Source organism: Silurus aristotelis (assembly GCF_946808225.1).
Source record: "Silurus aristotelis genome assembly, chromosome: 9".
NCBI lineage: Eukaryota > Metazoa > Chordata > Actinopteri > Siluriformes > Siluridae > Silurus > Silurus aristotelis.
In genome coordinates, this window is record NC_139582.1 from 113510 (window position 1) to 136970 (window position 23461).

Sequence of the window (23461 nt, forward strand, 5' to 3'; positions counted from 1 at the left end):
AGTGTTCGGGACTCAGACACAGTCTCAGTGTTCAAGTCAAGACTGAAAACATATTTTCTACTATCAGTAGATTCTTAGGTAAAGGAGCAGATCTGAAGGGATCATGGATATAGAGTGTTCGGTGAACTGGTATATTTGTATGCTGTCGTCCCCTCACTCTCACACGTGTGGTGGGTCGTCTCTTTTCCCAGAGATCCCTTATGTCTGTGTTACCCTTTTGGTTCTTGCCATAGCGGGTCTTGCCGGAGTCCCAACTATACAAACAATAAAGACACTTAATAATCCACATCCTTCTCTTCCTGTCACCCTTCTCTCTCTCTCTCTCTCTCTCTCTCTCTCTCTCTCTCTCTCTCTCTCTCTCGTTAAACATGCTCCTGAGGTACCAGTGACCACTGTTCCTGCCCCTCTTCCCTCCTCGGATCTTTTTACCTCAACCAGGCCTGCCTTTGGATTGTGTTCTCTTCGATGATTGTTCATGAACGCCTTGGGCGGTTTCATGAAGTTCTGGAGTAAGAACACGGGAGCTTTGAGCATAGATTTAGACTAAAGTTAATGTCAACAGTCTGCAGTCTCACATGAGCCTAAAAGGAAAGACTCGGGTCAATAATCACACCACGGTCTTTGACTGCTGTACACACTGAGACAGAAACACCATCTTGAGATGCTACGTAATCGTAAAGTTTACATTTAGCTGCATTTGGTCCTAGTAAAAGTACTTCCGTCTCATCCAAGTTGAGCAGAAGGAAGTTATCAAGCATCCACTGTCAAATGTTCTTTACACACTCCTCAACATTGTTAAGCTGACCTCTCTCATCTGGCTTTGCTGAAATATACAGCTGTGTATCATCAGCATAGCAATGGATTTCTCCCTCACTCCCCCAGCCTCCTTGGGCTGAATGCCATGGCTCAGGCATGGCCGAGGGCTAAACCTGTATGCATTTCCCCCCGGTCGTGCTGCTTCCGGGAGTAATAATTCACCCCTGCCCTGAGTTATGGAAGCTGTGGCTGTGGCCCCCTGAGATGGTAGAGACCATTCTCTATTCCAGTGCTACTTTCACGGTGAGGTCTTATGCCACGAGATGGCATCTGTTCTCGGTGTGGTGTGCTCAGCATCAATTGGACCCAGTTCACCACCTGGTTGGTTCAGTGCTGGAGTTCCTTTAGGAACAGTTTGCAAAATGGTGGGCTCCTTCCACCCTCAAAGTCTATGCGTCTGCCGTTTTAGCATATCATGTCCCCGTGGCACTGGGCAGAGACCCGCTGGTGATGCGAACCTGAGTGGGACCTGGCCCTTGTGCAGTCAATACTGTTTCTCTTCTGGCTATCTGCTCTCTTTCACTCCAGGCATGGCTAGCGCCTTCTTGCACCCTAGAGCGGGTTACATCCCCATGGTGCCCTTGGTCATTGCAGGACTTGTTAGGCTTCCAGGCATTATATCCTCCTCCTTTTCATGCCCCAGACCAGAAGAAGCTGAACCGGCTGTCTCCGGTGCGAGCACTGGACACTTACGTCCACAGGACGAGTCCTTAGAGGAAGTTAGAACAACTGCTCATCTGCTAAGGCCCCCCGAGCAGAAGCCGGTTCGATAACCTTGACCTCAGTGCCACTTCTGGCTCCTCTGTCCTTCGACCTAGCTGTGCCCATACACACTAGTCAGGGACTGGTCAGTCTGGTGGTATTGGACTCTGGTTCCCAAACTGTTGCGATGCAGCTCGAGTTCCTGAAAGGGAATGTCTCTAGGTTATGTATGTAACCCTGGTTCTCTGACGGAATGAGATACTCCGTCCCCTTGCCTTGCTTCACCCCATGTCCTTTTTTATAGCTTCCTGGTCGTGATGTCACCCCACATGTGACGCCGGTGATGCCTTCCATTGGACAGATTGCCCACATGATTGAGCGTGGACACCTTTGGGAATATAGTTTAAAGTAAATGTTTTCTATAGGAGTTACATCAGCCATCAGAGACATTTTGGTTCACTCTTATTTTCATTATTGCTTCAGTTCATTTATGTTTGGGTACATTTGTTTATGCACAGCTCTAAGATCCCACCACAGAGGTTGAAGAGGTTGGAATTTGACATTACCATTCTAACACTTTAATTTAAAATGTTTTACCAGTTAAGAATTTGGATTTATGGTGCATTTGGAGTCATGGTCTTGCATTTGTAATTTTACTATTAACAATAACATTTCCAAATGTAAATGTCATTGCTACATCAATCCTTTGATTCTGTCTAAAACAGGAGGTGCCAATGAACTTTGTGGACCCAAAGGAATATAATATTCCAGGCGTAGTGAGGAAGAACCGCTACAAAACCATCCTGCCAAGTAAGTAGTAAAATTTCCACAAGGCATTTTTATTTTCATATGATACATTGGGACGCTGACAGGATTAATGCTCCTCCCCCCTCAGTGAGATGCCGTCCTCTGGCCAGCTGTTCCCAGAGTTCAGTCTGTGTTAGAACACGTATGAATTTTTTTGTGTTTTCGTTGTTTCAATGGGCAGTTTTATCTCTTTTCTCGCCTTTTTATCTGCGTCGCCTGACACTGAAACAGAGCTCAAATGTTGTTTTTATTTTAATGTTCTACAAATGATATACACGGTTTCAAGATTATATTAAGTGGGAATTTTGCATGATCTGATATTGTGACAAGAACCCAGGCTCAGAGTTTATCTTGTGTCTGCCTGGGTTTCCTCTGGGGTTAACCTACTGAAGACATGCAGGTGAAATTGTGTGCACAGTGACTTGCAATTGCTTAGCAGTCCATCGCTCCCATATTCTGGTGTAGTTTCTATTGTTCTTAAGACAGGGTTGGACAAAGATACATCAATATATACAGTGGTGTGAAAAAGTATTGTCCTGATTTCTTGTTTCTTTTTGCATGTTTGTCACACTTTGTTTCAAATAATCAAACTAACTTAAATATTAGTAAAAGACAACACAAGTGAACACAACATGCAGTTTTTAACTGAAGGTTTTTGTTATTGAGGGAAAACAAAATCTAAAACTACATGGCCCTGTGTGAAAAGGTGTTTGCCCCCTAAACCTAATAACTGCTTGGGCCGCCCTCAGCAGCAACAACTGCAATCAAGCGTATGTAATAACTTGCACTGAGTCTGTTACAGCGCTGTGGAGGAATTTTGCTCCACTCGTCTATCCAGAATTGTTGTAATTCAGCCACATTGGAGGGTTTTTGAGCATGAACCGCCTTTTTAAGGTCATGCCACAGCATCTCAATTGGATTCAGGTCAGGACTTTGACTAGGCCACTTCAAATTCTTCATTTTGTTTTTATTCAGCCATTTAGTGGTGGAATTGCTGATGTGTTTTGGACCATTGTCCTGCTGCAGAACCCAAGTTCGCTTCAGCTTGAGGTCACGAACAGATGGCCAGACATTCTCCTTCAGGATTTGTTTGGTAAACAGCAGAATTCATGGTTCCATTTGTCACAGTCAGTCTTCATATATCCACCATATTTTACTGTTGGTATGATCTTCATTTTCTGAATGGCAGTAATACTTTTACGCCAGATGTAATGGGACACACCCCTTCCAAAAATTTTAACTATTGTCTTGTCAGTCCACAGAGTAAAACTTTCTTTTGGCTTCTCCCATTAGGGGGCGCCACAGTGGACCATCCGCATGTTTGATTTGGCACGTTTTTACGCTGGATGCCTTTCCTAACGCAACCCTCCCCATTTACCCGGGCTTGGGACCGGCACTAAGGCTTGTGCAACCCTAATGGCTGGGGTTGGTTCCCCTGACCGGGGATCTAGGGTCACCGGGCCGCAGCGGTGAACTAACCGCATACTAACCACTAGACCAAAAGTCTTGGGGATCATCAAGATGTTTTCTAGTAAAACTGAGACGAGTCTTTATGTTATTTTTGCTCAGCAGTGGTTTTGATCTTGGAAGTCTGCCATGCAGACCATTTTTGCAGAGTCTTTTTCTTATGGTGGAGTTATGAACTCTGAGCTTATCTGAGGCAAGTGAGGCCTGCAGTACTTTGGATGATGTTGTGGGGACTTTTGTGACCTCTTGTTTGAGTCGTCGCTGTGCTCTTGGGGTAATTTTGGTCGGCCGTCCACTCCTGGGAAGGTTCTCCACTGTTCCATGTTTTTGCCATTTGTGAATAATGGCTCTCACTGTGGTTCTCTGGAGTCCCAAAGCTTTAGAACCAGCTTTATAACCTTTTCCAGACTGATAGATCTTAATTACTTTCTTTCTCATTTGTTTCTGAATTTCTTTGGCTCTTGGTATGCTGTCTAGCTTTTGAGTATCTTTTGGTATAATTCACTTTGTCAGGCAGGTCCAATTTAAGAGATTTATTGATGGTGAACAGGTGTGGCAGTAATCAGGCCTGGGTGTGGCGAGAGAAATTCAACTTTAATAAACCACAGTTTTAACAGGGGGCAAACACTTTTTCACACAGAGCCATGTAGTTTTGGATTTTGTTTTCCCTTAATAATAAAAACCTTCATTTAAAAAGTGCATGTTGTGTTCACTTGTGTTCTCTTTTACTAATATTTAAATTGGTTTGATGATCTGAAACATTAAAGTGTGAAAAACATGCAAAAAAAAGGAAACCACTGTTTTTATTAAAAACTTTGTGTATCACAATAAACTACAAAATTCAGCAGCATTAAAATAAACTATTGTAATTTTATATTTTAAAAACACTTTTTTTTGACATTTCTTCACAAAACCTCCATTACTCAGTCTGATGTTCTTCTCCACCACACTGACTGATTAAATAAACAATGTTTGATAGCAGCAGCTTTTCTCTGGTGGAGTCACACAATAAATCTGACACGTTTAACCAGTTAACAGATCAAATCTTCAATACAACAACATCCCTGTGATCTCCCACAGGAAGGTCAGTTTTAAAGTGTGAACAGTTTGTGAAAGAATCATAACTGTATCCTAATTTAGTTAATTGGTGTTTAGTATCGAAGAGCTGCTTTACATCAGTAACTTCAACTCAATGACAAACAAGTCATTCATTAGAATACGACTGATAGCACATGCATTCATTGAAACTAGTTTATAACTAATTAATCATTTGATTGTTAACAATAAATATAATAATATGTGTCAGGCAGTAATTCATGCATGAAACGTAAAATTTTGATCCTACTAAACAGCTTCTTAAATTAAGGTACAGTATTTTGATACAAAATATAAAGCAATTTTCATCAACCATTTTATACAAATTACAAAATCTTATTTTATATTTGAAATTTATATTTAAAATACATGTATCATGAATACTGCCAATTTCTGTCTTAAGGAAATGTTGCAGCTTCTCCTCATGTTCCTCTCTACTGGAAAAGAAATATACTATGGAGCAAATATAGAAATGCTGAATAAATGCTTAATTGAACCTATTTCTGACGGTTCTTTTTTGTAAGCCATATGTGTTGAGACCAGGATGCTTAAATCATCAATAAACCTTAAATAATGTTGGAGCTGTTTTATTGTATTCAGTCAGTGTGAGTGAGAATCAGTGCGGCATAACTTGGAATTTAACCCTCACAACCTTTAGGATCTATTATCAAAATGAGATGTCAAATCTTTAAGCTCAGGGTGAGTTTGCAGAATTTGATGTTGTTTTATCATTTACAATGCTCATTCTTTTTTCCCCATGCTCACACCCACACATACACGCACACACGCACACACACACACACACACACACACACACACACACACAAACAGACACAATTTGTTTTTTAGCTTGGCTTTGTTTATTATATTGTTTGCAAAGCAGGTACAGATTTGGCCCACAGTGTGGCAATGTTTGTTATTAGTTATTCAGTGGTGGCTGATGGTGACATTATAATGGACCTGTGACTACTTGATTATTTGTAAATCTACAAATTTATTTAATTTAGCAATTAAAAAATGGACTATCTGTGCTGCACATGTGCACAAATGCATCTACTTTTTGTTTAAAGTATGTTTAAACAATTTACAGCAGTTTGGGGTATTTATAACACTAGTTTGCACCCCCAAACCATAATGGAAACAGATCCTTACTAGTGATTACCTCGATATAAATACACATTTTTGGTGAACTAGACACAAATTCCGCACATATAAATAATGTTTGTGGTACGAATCGAGTAGCTCCAGGAGCTGATAACTCTTAATTGCTTAACAAAGAAACTATCAGGGTTGCCTAATACATCCCAGTCCCAAGGTCTCACTAATGATGATGATAATAATAATATGAATCAGTTATTTGTTAGTTTTCAGACAGTCGGTATCTTAATCTGCTTGCTACTTTCATTAAAGACTGCTTAATTATAGTTGCATTCTGCATTTTAAATCTTCCTTCCAGTCACATTCCTGACAAAAATATACATGTATATAAAAAATTTAAATAATTCAATGAATGCAATACACTTTTTTTTATCATACTGATTTAATTGATTAAATTGGCACAAATCAAGTAAAGTTAAATAAATTGAAAAATTAAATAGTATACATTTGTTAGACCGCATTTGGGTAATAAAGATGTGTATATACAGTGCTTGTGTTTACATTTATTATTTAATTTTCTAAAGATATGTTCAACTTAACTGTTTTTGGCCTTATACTGCAGTTCCAGAAAGAATTTGGATGCTGCATTTTGGACTAGAGCTTGTTAATGAATTTACTAGAACAGACAGATAATTCTAGATTACAACCTAGAACCTAGAAGTAAAAAACAAGTTTTTCTGCATCATAGCATTATACTTCTGAAATTAACAACATTTTTGAGATGAAAGATTCAGCTTAATCATGCCCACACCTGAAATGTTTTTGGCTGAGGTTCTGCTGCAACACTTTCTTTATTTCCCTCATCAGAAGGAAATGCCTGATTCATGAATAATTATTATCTTAATGGGTTTTATTTTATGTGTAAAGTTTTTGACTGAAAGCTGCCTGGACCGAAGGTAGTGTCCCATGATATGGTCTCCCCTTCCCTGTGTGTGAACAAGATCCCAGAACCAGTATTCTTCTCATCATGGAGGAAAAGCGGAGATGCCAGAGGGAACTTTGTTCATGAGACTGTGACCCATCTTAATCTCCCTTTTGAGCTACTTTCTTGGTCCACTGTATTGATCATTGTCTCTTTGTTCCCACATTTGCACCTCATGGCTAGGGTTATCGAGAGCCTGACAATCTACAACTCAACCTGCTCCAGGGCAATAGGGCTCCTAAGGTTTTGTCGCTTCTATAGCAAGGTGGTATTAAGGAATATATTCAGGAAGCCCTCGAATAAGGTTGCGTAAGGCTTGTCACCTCACCAAGTTCAGCTAGCTTGTGGAAAAGAGAATGGGCAGCTTTTGGACATGCATCAACTATCAGGGCTTAAATCAATGCACTGTCATATTACTGACAGCTCCAACTCATTCCCACAGCACTGCACTTCACTTCAAAACACTGACGCTTGCCTCCATAGCCAGAACCGGATCGGTATAATTGTCAAAACTTTGCCTGTTTCTTGGCCACATTTTAGAATACTGGTTTGGAATTGTTTGCTTTGGTATTTAAAACTGATTCTGAGAAATGCATTTGTGTCCATCTTTCAAAGCTTTATATTACTTGACTAAAATATATTTTAATTGAGACAATAAATCCTATTTTACAATGGTGCATATAAGAGCAAAATCAATAAAGGATTACTGAAATTACTGGGAAGAACTTGAATTCATTTATAAAAAAAGAACCACACAAACTTGCAAGTGCAAAAGTTATTATTCTCAAATGGAGATAAGATCATGGGAGCAGCGGTCCCCAACCATTTTTGCGCCACGGACCGGTTTAATATCAGACAATATTTTCACAGACACCTATCTGGTGTGGCGGATAAATACAACAAAATAAAATGATACGACCATAAAAACTGATATTTTCTAAATCTAATAATAAACGTGAATCCACGTGTTGTTGTTTGTTCATTTTGCTCGCTTGAGGGTTTGGATTGAATGGTAATGTATTATGTGTTAACGGCCGGAGCTCCTTTAAAAAGGTAGCGGATGGAGGTAAGACATGTGACCGAGGCATAATGACATGCCTTAAAGAGTGAGTCAGATGTGTCAAGACAGATGACACATCCGGATCTGGTAATTTTCCAAAATATAACAAAACGGAAATAATGTAAGTTATGTATTCTTTCTGTGCGGCCCGGTACCAATTGACCCACGGCCCGGGGGGTTGGGGACAACTGGTCTAGAGTGTGCATCATGACAGAGATCGTTACAGGTTGCCCATGTGTTGTTTCAGTTCTCTCTGTATTTTTCTACCCACTGCCTGTGCTGTACTTTGTATAATTAAAAAAAAAATAATTAATTAATTTAATGTAATTATTGCATGTTTAACCACTAATAAAATTATATAGGCTCAGAAAAGTCACATTTTGTATTTAATATGTATTATATTATACAAATTATAGGTATATTATAATAGTTATAATGGATCATATTCAAATGTATATTATAATTATAATAATCATTATATTTATATAGAAATAAATAGTTAAATGATACAGGACACTGACAGTTTATACCCTCTTCCCTCAACAATCATTGCTCTTTTATACCAATAAATATAACATAGCTACTGTGGTGAAGGTAAAACCCCCTGAGATGGCATAAGGAACTTGAAGAGAAACCAGTTTCGAGGGATCCTCATCTGGGTGGCACGGAATGTCCATTTATTACAGATAAATGATCAGAGCAAACTGTAGTCCTGAGTCAGTGTAGCAGACTGTTGACATTAATTACAGTGCAAATCCATCCTCAAAGCGCCCGTTCTTACTCCAGAATTTCATGGAACTCCAAGGCATTGATGAGAAACCACCATGAGAAATATGTTATACATTCTCGTATATCATGTGACTGGGACGTATTTTTGCTTTAATTAGGACAGAGCCTTTTAAAGAGATATTTAATATATGTAAAAAGTGATGTACTTTTAAAATATACTTTATATCCTTAAATACACAAACTAAATGTGTTATTATTATTATTATTATTATTATTATTATTATTATTATTATTAATAATATTATTATATTCATAACTTCTGACCTCAATGTTTCAGACACACACAGTAGGGTTTGTCTTCAAGGAACAAAGGAGGATGACTTTCTCAGCACATACATCAATGCTAACTACTTGAAGGTAAGTGCTTTTTAATTGCTTGTATTTAAGCTTTCTATCTATACAAGAATAAATATACAACAAAAAATAGTTATAAATATATATATATATGTATTTAAAACAACACCCACAGCCCAGCCATTATGGTTGCTGAAGTTGCACTCATGTGCCAAATCAAATATCAGAATTTCATAGCGGATCAGTCGGGGCCCGGGGTACCAACAACCACCACAGGTATCGTTAACCAACAGGGTACCGGTGAAAATTGGGCTACTGTTGGCTGAAGGAGGAGAAGGAGAGGAGGAAGACGTCTACAGAGACAGCAGGGAAAGGAGGAGTGGAGGTTTGGGTTGGTACTTTAAATGTTGGTACTATGACTGGTAAAGGGAGAGAGGGAGCTGATATGATGGAGAGGAGAAAGGTAGAGATGTTGTGTGTTCAGGAGACCAAGTGGAAAGGGAGTAAGAGCAGGAACATTGGAGGTGTTTAAACTGTTCTATCATGGTGTGGATGGAAAGAGAAATGGTGTAGGGGGGATTCTGAAGGGAGAGTACAGGAAGAGAGTTTCTGATAGGGTGATGAAGTGAAGCTGGAAGTTGAAGGGATGATGATAAATGTCATCAGTGCTTATGCTCCACAAGTGGGTTGTGAGATGGAGGAGAAGGAAAAATTCTGGAGTGAGTTAGATGAAGTGGTAGAAGGTGAACCTAGGAATGAAAGATTAGTGATTGGGGCAGACTTTAATGGGCATGTAGGTGAAGAGAACAGTGTAGGTGGTGAGGAGGTAATGGTAGGTATGGCCTTAACCTCTTAGTCGTCAGCGCCGCGCCAGTGTGACTGATATCCCAGTGTTCTCATGTTTAGCAATAGATTAAAAACGTATAAGGAATGTATTTGCTGAATGTGTGTGAGCAGTACACAACAACAACATGCATAAAAGCCGCACTACTTACATTATTATTGTAATAACGAGTCACAAACACATCCACTGCTGCTAATCCGGTTTATTAGGAAAGATAAGGGTCCAGTTAACAACAGGCTGTGAAGCATTTCTGCTCCAAACAAACAATAGTGTTGTAATTTAGATGTTTATTCTTTTGTTTCACAGAACTTCGGCTGGTGTTTGTGTTTATATATTTAGGAATAACTTTCACATAAAAAACGACATCTTGCTGGTAAAAATAAATTAATAAATATGGCTGGTAGAATATACAAAACAAACCACACACTAAAAAAACAACAACAAAAAAACAGTTAAAGCCCAGAATCTCGTGCTTGAGTCTACACACTATGACAGGTGTCCAGCTGTTTATTCTGCACAACCTCTCATTTCAAACCTTTTTTTTCAGCCAGTAGCATTATGGAAACGAAATGTCTGATGGAAAATGTAGCCAATAAGTGCAGGATTCTAACGATATATGGGAGGATTTTATTCTCCACGTGTGTGAGTCTTAGTTTTATTACTCTTTACAAACTCTTACTGGTCAACCAGAAAGTGATTTAGCTCTCAGTTCTACACAAACAGCTGTTTCCAGCTCGTGATAACTGGTCTTTGTTTACAAAAAAAAAGGAAACAAAGAAAGAGATGGACAGTCAAAAAAGTTGTTTTATCTGAGATTTGCACAAAGCAAAGCTGAGCCTATTTTACATCTATAAGTTACAATATATGTCTTTTACAGTTTTATATATGTTTTATTGCCCGTTTGTTTTTTTAAGAGAAATGCTTGAAAAGTGTGTGTGTGTGTGTGTGTGTGTGTGTGTGTGTGTGTGTGTGTGTGTGTGTGTGTGTGTGTGTGTGTGTGTGTGTGTGTGTGTTGTTGAGATTGGAATGGTTGCACATCAATATGAATGGTCATGACTATAAAACAAGAGCTTGTCTGCTACCTGGTCATCAATATAAATACCAACTCAATATCAGTATCCAAACATGTAGAACAAAAGCCTTTAATGATCAGCAGTTCATTAATATGCAGACTGTATGAATAGAGTATGAATGAACACCTGAGTTTAGCAGGTGGCTCTCAAACAGGAGAAAGGAGAAAAGGATCAGACACAGTCTCAGATAAATGTTTGTAGGAATCTCATCTTTCATGAAAATCTTCAGAAAACTCACGTGTGGCTTTTCACCCAGTACTTTTCTGGATTGCTCCAGGACTGATTTCATGTATTTATATATGAACTAAAAATAATGTTCAATGCAGGAAATGTTTATCCATGGCACTTCATCATCTATAACTTAATATCTTTTTGAACAATATCAACTTTGATGATTGACAGTAAAGCTCAAAGTGTCTTCTGTACAAAGATATCTAAACTGTGTATGTAGCACATTTTTATTAGGAACTGTTAACATTTAAAGTTAGGTAGAGCATTTCAGCTATAAGTTCCAAAATCTGTGGCAAGAGCTAACAGGTTAACAAGATTCTGAAAGGTGAGAGGATGCCTGAGGAATGGAGAAGGAGTGTGCTGGTACTGATCTTTAAGAATAAGGGAGATGTGCAGACCTGCAGTAACTACAGGGGAATTAAGTTGATCAGTCACACCATGAAGTTATGGGAAAGAGTAGTGGAAGCCAGGCTGAGAGAAGAGGTGACCATCTGTGAGCAACAGTATGGTTTCATGCCGAGGAAGAGCACCACAGACGCATTATTTGCTTTGAGGATGTTGATGTAGAAGTTTAGAGAAGGTCAGAAGGAGCTGCATTGTGTGTTTGTGGATTTAGAGAAAGCGTACGACAGGGTGGAGAGAGAAGTTGTGGTATTGTATGAGGAAGTTAGGTGTGTCAGAGAAGTATGTGAGGGTGGTGCAGGACATGTATGAAGACAGTGTGACGGCAGTGAAGAGTGCAGTAGACTGGTTCAAGGTGGAGGTTGGACTGCATCAAGGATCGGCTCTGAGCCCTTTCCTGTTTGCAGTGGTGATGGACAGGTTGAAGGACGAGGTCAGACAGGAGTCTCCCTGGACTATGATGTTTGCGGATGATATTGTGATTTGTGGTGAGAGTAGGGAGCAGGTTGAGAAGAGCCTGGAGAGGTGGAGGTACACGCTGGAGAGAAGGGGAATGAAAGTCAGTAGGAGTGAGACAGAGTACATGTGTGTGAATGAGAGGGAGGGTAGTGGAGGGGTGCGGTTGCAGGGAGAAGAGGTGGAGAAGGTGGAGGAGTTCAGGTACCTGGGGTTAACAGTGCAAAGTAATAGAGAGTGTGTTAGGAAAGTGAAGTAAAGAGTGCAGGCAGGGTAGAGTGGGTGGAGAAGAGTGATTTGTGATAGAAGAGTATCTGTGAGAGTAAAAGGGAAAGTTTATAGGACTGTGGTGAGACCTGAGATGTTGTATGGATTAGAGACAGTGGCATTGAGTAAAAGACAGGAGGTGGAGCTGGAGGTAGCAGAGCTGAAGATGTTGAGATGTTCGTTGGGAGTGACGACGATGGACAGGATTAGAAATGCGTTTATTAGAGGGACAGCACATGTAGGATGTTTTGGAGACAAGGTGAGGGAGGTGAGATTGAGATGGTTTGGACATGTGCAGAGGAGGGACATGGGGTATATCAGTAGGAGAATACTGAGAATGGAGACACCAGGAAGGAGGTAAAGGGGAAGACCAAAGAGGAGGTTTATGGATGTGGTAAGGGAAGACATGCAGGTAGTTGGGTTGAAAGAGGCAGATGTAGAGGACAGGTGGGAATGGAGACGGATGATCCGCTGTGGCGCCCCCTAATGGGTGAAGACGAAAGAAGAAGAACACATGGAACTCTACCGCTAATTAAATCACATTTTAGTTCCCAATTAAAATGATGCAAATATGGCAATTTTTTCCTTTAAACATCTAGGAAAATCTTGTGTGTGTGTGTGTGTGTGTGTGTGTGTGTGTGTGTGTGTGTGTGTGTGTGTGTGTGTGTGTTCAAAATGTGGTGGGACATGAGAACATTGTCTCTGCCTCCCACATGAACAGTGCAATTGTTGTGTTTTTGAACAGTATTGAGAAAGTAATTAAACTGATCCAGAAAGGAATTGTTATAAATAATGAGTGTGTACTGGTTTCTCCACTCAGTTTTCCTGCAAAAAAAGGTGTTTCTGTCAAATGTCTCTCCTTTTATTAGTGATGAGGCAATTGTGAAAGAGCTGTCTCGGTATGAGCTAACCCTCTCCCCCATAAAGAAAATCCCCCTCGGCTGTACGTCCCCACTAGTTAAACACTTGGTGTCTTTTAGGCGGATGGTTTTTATGGTTCTGAATGAAGCTCTTGAGGAACTGAACGTAGGCTTTAAGTTCAGGATTGATGGGTTCTACTACAACATCTTTGTTTCCGCTGATTCAGAAATAAAAAGTTTTAAATGTGGTCAGTTGGGGCATCTTGTCCTTCAGCTAGCACATCACTAACCAGATCCTACACCACTGGAGGTCCACACTAACAGCAGAGGAGCGTGTTCATCTGAAGGAATACAGAATTGATGAGAGCCGCTCTACAGAGGATGAACACTTTCCTGATCTCGACAGGTGTGGAGGTTCCCCTCCTGGAGTGCAGGGGTGAAGAGGAGATGAACTTTTGGACAGTGTTGGGGAAGCTGCTCTACAGGGCCTGTGTTAAGGTTTTAAATAAAAATAAACTGAGTGGGTGGGTGGACGCCCAATAGTGAAATGTTTTTGGTTTTAATGATGATATTAAACCAGAGTGGAGACACTGTACAAACCAACGTTAACCAAAAAAGCTGCCGACCTCCAGTGGAGGATTTTACACTCCAGTTCAAGGTTGTGTGGTGTTGTGGAGAAGCTCTTTTTTCATTAAAAGAAAAATAATTATACTTTGCACCAGAGCTCAGCTAAATAATCACACCAACCCCCATCTTTTAACTGTCATTGTTTTGTTGTATTGATGTCTATTTACTGTTATTAATTTTTTTTATTTCTATATTATCAATTTATCTGATACCTGATACCACCCAGAACATAACATGACTTATGTCAAATAAAGGATTGTAAAAGTCAAAAGTCTCTCTCTCTCTCTCTCTCTCTCTCTCTCTCTCTCTCTCTCTCTCTCTCTCTCTCTCTCTCTCTCTCTCATGTTTTTAAGATTATTTCACAATACAACTTTGACTCATGACTTTAGTATGAATATATTGACTGAACAATTATAGGCTTTTTTATTTATTAAAGCTTTAACAGCACCTTAGTTGTCACTGGTTCATGTATGGGTCAGAATAGTTTTCTGTGCAAATGTCTCTCTCTCTTTTTTTTTTTTATAGGGCTATGGTGGGCAAGAGAAGGTATACATTGCCACCCAGGGTCCAACTGTGAACACAGTGGGAGATTTCTGGAGGATGATTTGGCAGGAACACTGCCCAATCATTGTCATGATCACCAACATTGAGGAGAAAAATGAGGTCAGCTAGAAGCATAAATAGATATACATTCACACCTACTCATAAAAAAGAATGAATGGAAATAAACAGTGAATGTCTAGCTCTGAAACACATTATAAATAAACTTTACTCCATTCACAGGGACAAATAAAAACTGTGCCCACTTTTGGGTGATCTGTGCTTTATGAGTAAAGTGGATGTCTTTTTTAGAATACTTTTTTAACGTGTGTTACCACACGCTAAAAATAAATATAGGACATATTTACCAAAAGTTAGTACGAGAACATAGCAATTGTGGTATGTGTAGATTAGACTGTAAGTGATTGAGTGTGTTTTACAGAAATGCACAGAGTACTGGCCAGAGAACAGTGTGACCTGTGAAGGCATCGAGATCACTGTCAAACAGTTCATTCAGGCTGATGATTACAGTCTGAGGATTTTCACTGTGAAGGTGATTAATTCTTACTTAGACAGCTTTTTCTAGCTAAAGCATGTTAATTCAATAACAATCCAGTAATTTTCTCTAAATTATATGTGTATATATTTATATTGGATTTATAATAATGCATTTTAATGCATTTTATTTCATGGCGCCCTTCAAAACACCCAAGGTCACCTTACAGACAATATACAGGTCATTGCATAAAACAGACACACAACAGAGAAACAGCATATGCATGTAAAATTCATTTAAATCTCAATAAAACATTTCATAAAAAGGCCTGTATAAAAAGATATGTCTTAGGACGCTTTTTAAAAGTCAACAAGCACTCGCTATTGCGAACATCAAGGGGAAGAGAGTTCCATAGGTGGGGGGCAGCATAACTAAAAGATCTGGCACCCATGGTAGTCAGTCGAATCCAAGGTGCCACAAGAGAAATTGAAGATGAAGATCTAAGTGCACGTGAAGGAGTGTAAACATGAAGTTAAGTGAGATATTGTGGTGCAAGATTATGAAGTGCATTATAAGTGAGTAGCAAGATTTAAAATTCTACTCTATACTTTACTGGAAGCCAGTGTAATTGCTGAAGAACCGGAGAGATGTGAGCCGTATAAGGTGTTCTAGAGAGAAAACGGGCTGCGGAATTCTGAACCATCTGAAGTTTATTCAGCAATTTGGAAGGAATACCTGTGAGAAGTGCATTGCAGTAGTCTAGTGAAGTGACTAGTGCGTGAATAAGAACTGCAGTATTATTATTTGAAAGAAAGGGACGGTTAATATTACGCAGATGGAAGTATGCAGTCCGTGTGATATTATTAATTTGTGCTTCAAAAGATAGTGTACTATCCATGATGACACCCAAGTTTTTAACCTGAGAGGAAGGACAGATTGTTGTATTATCAATGGTGAGAGAGAAGCAGAGAAGATTTAGTGCCAACCAGCAAAGCCTCAGTTTTGTTGCCATTTACCTTCAAGAAGTTCGCCGAAAACCAATCTTTAATTTCAGATAGACAGCTTGATAAGGATGGTGGAGGAAAAGAACCGGTGGGTTTGGCAGACAGGTAAAGCTGGGTGTCATCCGCATAGCAGTGAAAATTAACACCATATTTCCTTAAAATGTAACCAAGAGGGAGCATATATATATATATATATAATGAAAAGAAGTGGGCCCAAGCGGGTTTTAATTGCTAAATAAATGCTGTGGCTTTGCAAAGATTTCATTCAGTTTATTACTGGATTATAACGTTTGGTTAAAATTAATTATATTAAGCAAGAAATGCAATTTCATTATTGAGATTTTTGAATAAAAGTATTCTTTTCAGTTCTTTTGTTTCAGAACATCCCACAAATATAACTTATTTTGCAAACCCCTTTTTTATGTTATGTTATGTTAATTTCCTAAATGATAGCATGATGGCATATTATTTTCATTTCTGTGTGTGTAGTATGAAGATGAGGAGCGCAGTCTCAGGCACTACTGGTACACATCATGGCCAGATCAGAAAACTCCAGATAAAGCCCCACCTCTTTTACAATTGGTCCAAGAAGTGGAGGAAGCACGAAAACAGGCTCCACCCATTAGTGGCCCTGTCATTGTTCACTGCAGGTACCCTAACATGAAGTTAGTAATAGGTATTCAAATAGGTACAGTTCTGCATATTGCTTTCTATACATTTCTATAAATAAATGGCTTGTACATGAATTAGTATGTATTTTATTTGCTTTACTTCTTATAATTTGTGGGCAGTTGGCATGAAAAGAAAGGACACACACACACACACACACACACACACACACACACACACACACACACACACACACACACACACACACACACACACACACACACCACAGTATACCAAAATTGGGCATACATAGGGGAAATTACTTTGAAAGTTTTCACTTAATTCTGCATGTTTTTGTCATCTTTCTTTTTTTTGACCAATTTTAAAAAGGGCTTTTAACCAATCACTTTTAAAGTATTACTTGTCTTCTGCACCATTTGGAACTGTTCTTGTGTACTTTTCAAAAATCCAGCCAGACTTTAGAACATAAGCAACCTGCTCTCTCTCCATGGTTCTCTATTCTGAGCAGTGGCAGGCTGTGCACTTCACACCAGGGCCTTCAGTGTGCTCCTACCTGGACTAATCCACCACTTAATATCATCATGACATTTATATATATATATATATATATATATATATATATATATATATATATACAGTGAGGAAAATAAGTATTTAAACACCCTGCTATTTTGCAAGTTCTCCCACTTAGAAATCATGGAGGGGTCTGAAATTGTCATCGTAGGTGCATGTCCACTGTGAGAGACATAATCTAATAAAAAAATCCAGAAATCACAATGTATGATTTTTAAACTATTTATTTGTATGATGCAGCTGCAAATAAGTATTTGAACACCTGAGAAAGTCAATGTTAATATTTGGTACAGGAGCCTTTGTTTGCAATTACAGAGGTCAAACGTTTCCTGTAGTTTTTCACCAGGTTTGCACACACTGCAGGAGGGATTTTGGCCCACTCCTCCACACAGATCTTATCTAGATCAGTCAGGTTTCTGACCTGTCGCTGAGAAACACGGAGTTTGAGGTCCCTCCAAAGATTCTCTATTGGGTTTAGGTCTGGAGACTGGCTAGGCCACGCCAGAACCTTGATATGCTTCTTACAGAGCCACTCCTTGGTTATCCTGGCTGTGTGCTTCGAGTCATTGTCATGTTGGAAGACCCAGCCTCGACCCATCTTCAATGTTCTAACTGAGGGAAGGAGGTTGTTCCTTAAAATCTCGCAATACATGGCCCCGGTCATCCTCTCCTTAATACAGTGCAGTCGCCCTGTCCCATGTGCAGAAAAACACCCCCAAAGCATGATGCTACCACCCCCATGCTTCACAGTAGGGATGGTGTTCTTGGGATGGTACTCATCATTCTTCTTCCTCCAAACACGTTTAGTGGAATTATGACCCAAAAGTTCTTTTTTGGTCTCATCTGACCACATGACTTTCTCCCATGACTCCTCTGGATCATCCAAATGGTCATTGGCAAACTTAAGACGTGCCTGGACATGTGCTGGTTTAAGCAGGGGAACCTTCCGTGCCATGCATGATTTCAAACCATGACGTCTTAGTGTATTGCCAACAGTAACCTTGGAAACGGTGGTCCCAGCTCTTTTCAGGTCATTGACCAGCTCCTCCCGTGTAGTTCTGGGCTGATTTCTCACCTTCCTTAGGATCATTGAGACCCCACGAGGTGAGATCTTGCATGGAGCAATCCCGAGGGGGATTGACAGTCATGTTTAGCTTCTTCCATTTTCTAATGATTGCTCCAACAGTGGACAGGTGCATTTAATTTAGGATAATAAATGTAGTGGAGGTGGACATTTTAAAGGCAGACTAACAGGTCTTTGAGGGTCAGAATTCTAGCTGATAGACAGGTGTTCAAATACTTATTTGCAGCTGTATCATACAAATAAATAGTTTAAAAATCATATATTGTGATTTCTGGATTTATTTTTTTTAGATTATGTCTCTCACAGTGGACATGCACCTACGATGACAATTTCAGACCCCTCCATGATTTCTAAGTGGGAGAACTTGCAAAATAGCAGGGTGTTTTTTTTTTTTTTTTTTTTTTTTTTTTTTTTTTTTTTTATTTATTTTTTTTTTTTTTTTACTGGACTTACAATGAAATCAAATCATGCATTTGCACTGCGGGATGTCAAAGCCAAGTTAATCTTTGTTTTAATTTAAATTAAGTTTATAGATAGCTCCCAGCCAAAGGATATGATCCTGACATAGCAGTTTCGGTTCCCCAGGCTTTTGGGCAATCATTATTTTTATTGATTTGGACTAACAGATCAGCCATAGCATAACAAGAGCATAATCCTAACCTTTCCCATCTGCCTAATATTGTGCAGTTTCCATTGTGCCAAAACAGTTCTTACTCATCAAGGCCTGGATTCCACAAGGCCTCTGAAAGTGAATGGTACGTGCCACCAAGACATTAGCAGCAGATCTTTAAAGTCCTGTCATTTTCAAGGTGGGCTTTTTATAGACTCATGCTTGTTTGTTTAGCATGTACGACAAACACTCAATCAGATTGAGATCTAGGGAATGTGATAGCTAAATCAAACCTTAAACTCTCTTTCAATTTCATTCAATTGTTCCAAAACAGTTGTTGCTGTGTTAGCCTTATCATAACAAGGTTTTCAACACACTGCCTTCATCAGCTTGCCTTCATCAAGAACTTGATGATTAGACCAGGCCACCTTCTTCAATTGCTCTCTTTTAATAGGTATTATCCATATTATACCAGGATAAATCCCAGGATACCTGCTGTTATGGAAAAGCTTTGACCAAGTTGTCTAAATGTCACATTTTTTTCCTTGTCAGATTCATTCCGATTATAATTGTTGTCCTTTTTCAGGCTTCCAATACGTCAAGTGTCTTTTCACCTCCTGCCTGATATATCCCACCCCTTGACATTGTCATTGTAATGAGATAATCAATATAATACAATATAATACAAACAAGCCACATAACCAAAGTCATACCACATCCTTTTACACAACATCCTCAAAAAACAAAGTTTGTGTATGTCTGTGTCTGTGCTTGTCATTTTTTTATTAAAGCAGTTTATTATTAACAACATTTGTAAATATTTTATGTGTGAACAGGTTGCTGTTCACACATTTCAATTTTAAATAAAATGCCTGCTTGGTTAAATAATATATAAAATAATATTTTGTAATATTTTATAAAAATAAAAAAGAATAAAACAAATTAATGCAATACACTTTTTAATATATTGATTTGATTGAGTGATCAATTAAATTGCCACAAATTAAATGTATTAAAATAAATGACAAATTTTAAAATGTATTGTGTGTGTGTGTGTGTGTGTGTGTGTGTTACATTTAAGATAAAAATTTATAAAGATTTGATTTACTCAACTATTGTTCTTCTTTCCTTCCATCCTTCATTTATTCACTTCCTCCACATGTGCAATTGTCCGAATTTTCTCCTTTTAAGAGAAATTATTGAAGCTGAACATTTCCTGGTTAGCCACGAAGGCTATGGATTTTTTAGCATTTTTATACTTGTTCAAAACACAACTCTTTTTTATACCGCTTGCATTGTTGTATATGTTTTCAAGTTTAATTATAATTTAAAAAATGCACACAAAGTGTGAGCTGGAGTTTAAACAAACTTGTGGTCGGCCACTCAATACGTTCCTGAGGGGAACTCAGACTGTAACTATGTTTCGCAAGTAAAAAGGATTGCATTTGGTACAAGTGTGTTACATATAATGTAAATGAACTGAACTACTGATTATTGGCCACAACACACCCCTTCCGGCTCTGCTTCCGGATAAGTCCATGTTACATTTTCTGTATTGAAATGTCTATTGTTTTCTTTTACTGAATCACTGATCATCTGTTATCTTACATCACCACTCACCAATACTAATTCAAATAGTTTATATACTATTAAAAAAACAAAAAAATTATATATATATATATATATATATACAGTGAGGAAAATAAGTATTTGAACACCCTGCTATTTTGCAAGTTCTCCCACTTAGAAATCACGGAGGGGTCTGAAATTGTCATCGTAGGTGGATGTCCACTGTGAGAGACATAATCTAAAAAAAAAAATCCAGAAATCACAATATATGATTTTTAAACTATTTATTTGTATGATACAGCTGCAAATAAGTATTTGAACACCTGTCTATCAGCTAGAATTCTGACCCTCAAAGACCTGTTAGTCTGCCTTTAAAATGTCCACCTCCACTACATTTATTATCCTAAATTAGATGCACCTGTTTGAGGTCGTTAGCTGCATAAAAACACCTGTCCACCCCATACAATCAATAAGAATCCAACTACTAACATGGCCAAGACCAAAGAGCTGTCCAAAGACACTAGAGACAAAATTGTACATCTCCACAAGGCTGGAAAGGGCTACGGGGAAATTGCCAAGCAGCTTGGTGAAAAAAGGTCCACTGTTGGAGCAATCATTAGAAAATGGAAGAAGCTAAACATGACTGTCAATCTCCCTCGGACTGGGGCTCCATGCAAGATCTCACCTCGTGGGGTCTCAATGATCCTAAGGAAGGTGAGAAATCAGCCCAGAACTACATGGGAGGAGCTGGTCAATGACCTGAAAAGAGCTGGGACCACCGTTTCCAAGGTTACTGTTGGTAATACACTAAGACGTCATGGTTTGAAATCATGCATGGCACGGAAGGTTCCCCTGCTTAAACCAGCACATGTCCAGGCACGTCTTAAGTTTGCCAATGACCATTTGGATGATCCAGAGGAGTCATGGGAGAAAGTCATGTGGTCAGATGAGACCAAAATAGAACTTTTGGGTCATAATTCCACTAAACGTGTTTGGAGGAAGAAGAATGATGAGTACCATCCCAAGAACACCATCCCTACTGTGAAGCATGGGGGTGGTAGCATCATGCTTTGGGGGTGTTTTTCTGCACATGGGACAGGGTGACTGCACTGTATTAAGGAGAGGATGACCGGGGCCATGTATTGCGAGATTTTGGGGAACAACCTCCTTCCCTCAGTTAGAGCATTAAAGATGAGTCGAGGCTGGGTCTTCCAACATGACAATGACCCGAAGCACACAGCCAGGATAACCAAGGAGTGGCTCTGTAAGAAGCATATCAAGGTTCTGGCGTGGCCTAGCCAGTCTCCAGACCTAAACCCAATAGAGAATCTTTGGAGGGAGCTCAAACTCCGTGTTTCTCAGCGACAGGCCAGAAATCTGACTGATCTAAAGAAGATCTGTGTGGAGGAGTGGGCCAAAATCCCTCCTGCAGTGTGTGCAGACCTGGTGAAAAACTACAGGAAACGTTTGAACTCTGTAATTGCAAACAAAGGCTACTGTACCAAATATTAACATTGACTTTCTCAGGTGTTCAAATACTTATTTGCTGCTGTATCATACAAATAAATAGTTAAAAAAATCATACATTGTGATTTCTGGATTTTTTTTTTAGATTATGTCTCTCACAGTGGACATGCACCTACGATGACAATTTCAGACCCCTCCATGATTTCTAAGTGGGAGAACTTGCAAAATAGCAGGGTGTTTAAATACTTATTTTCCTCACTGTATATATATATATATATATATATATATAATTATTTATTTATTTGTTTGTTTGTTCGTACGCACACACACACACACACAACTATAACTACAGCACAGCACCTAGTTCTAGACTAAAAGGCATGACAAATGGAGATTTTGCAACCATTGAAAAATTGTTATAAGTTTTTTTAAAGAAGAATGGCCAAGATCATTTGTAGGTATTTCATATCAAATGTAATTGTATGTAGGGTATTGATTATTGTAGCTTTTGTCCATTGTATTATTGTTCTTCTTGGATTAGATTAGATTAGATTAGATTAGATTAGATTAGATTAGATTAGATTAGATTAGATTAGACTTGTTATTGTGCAGAGTACAAATACAGGGCAAATGAAAGGCAGATAGCATCTACCAAGAAGTGCAAATAGCAATGTATATAAATAAACAAATCTAATAAATATAAATATACATAGGAGTGCAAAGGTGCAATAATAATAATACAGTATAGTATTAACAAACGTGACGTTAAACACAGAAGTGTATTATTTGAAAAGTGACCATTATCCTGTGAGACATATTGAGTTTATCTACTTTTATTATTCATTATTTTAGCATATCTATATTATTAATTGATTAATAATAATATTAACCTTTTAATCACACAATTCTTCTTAGTGCAGGAATTGGCCGCACTGGCTGCTTTATTGCCACTGCTATCCTGTGTGAGCAGCTTAGACATGAAGGAGTGGTGGACATCTTGAGAACGACCAGCCAGCTACGCTTGGACAGGTATATTTGGATTTTATGAACATTCATGACTCACAATGATAAAAAATGTCCAATGATTTAACCCAATTAGAGAAGTAGCTGACCTTTATTATTGTTAATTAATATTTTATGGTATTCATATTCTTCTAATAAAAAATGCAGTTGACATATAAATAATATATTGCAGTTTATTATTAAATAGTCATAATAAATATAATAATATACTGCAGTTTATTATTTAATAGTCATAATGAAGATTTAAGTTTGCAGTTGAAAATGGATTAATGCACAGACTGTGATGTGAACTTTTGAAGTGAATTGGCACTGAAACTCCATTTTATGATATGAATATGCTTAACAATCAGTCTTTTGGTCGATCAATCTGTCTATGCCAGTCTGTCTGTATATTTAACATTCTCTATAGCTCTATAAAATTAAAATATGAAAGAAAAAAGATCCCTCAGGGGGTAAAATATTCAGTTTCATGTAAAGAATAATTTTCAGTACAGACTGATGAAGCATGAATTACTCACAGCAGTACAGACCCTAAAGATGGGTCATCTCAGTAAGTTCTGTGAAGTGAGATAACTGATATTAGCCTTAGCATTAT

General features: G+C 38.6%; 1 protein-coding gene across 2 annotated transcripts in view; it reads left to right on the top strand.

The window, feature by feature from the left end:
* The window catches only part of ptpn5 (protein tyrosine phosphatase non-receptor type 5), a 60346-nt gene that overhangs the window by 20868 nt on the left and 16017 nt on the right, over positions 1 to 23461 (top strand). The window contains exons 7-12 of one of the 2 annotated variants that reach the window (XR_014535010.1): positions 2244 to 2328; positions 9094 to 9173; positions 14396 to 14533; positions 14853 to 14963; positions 16400 to 16560; positions 22764 to 22872. Coding sequence is in view for 1 of the 2 variants with exons in the window: in XM_083550130.1 (XP_083406256.1) it covers positions 2244 to 2328; positions 9094 to 9173; positions 14396 to 14533; positions 14853 to 14963; positions 16400 to 16560; positions 22759 to 22872 (689 nt within the window). In the remaining variant the exon portion in view is untranslated. Of the gene's footprint in view, positions 1 to 2243; positions 2329 to 9093; positions 9174 to 14395; positions 14534 to 14852; positions 14964 to 16399; positions 16561 to 22758; positions 22873 to 23461 lie in introns of both variants that reach the window. The other variant, XM_083550130.1, reaches the window with a different exon arrangement.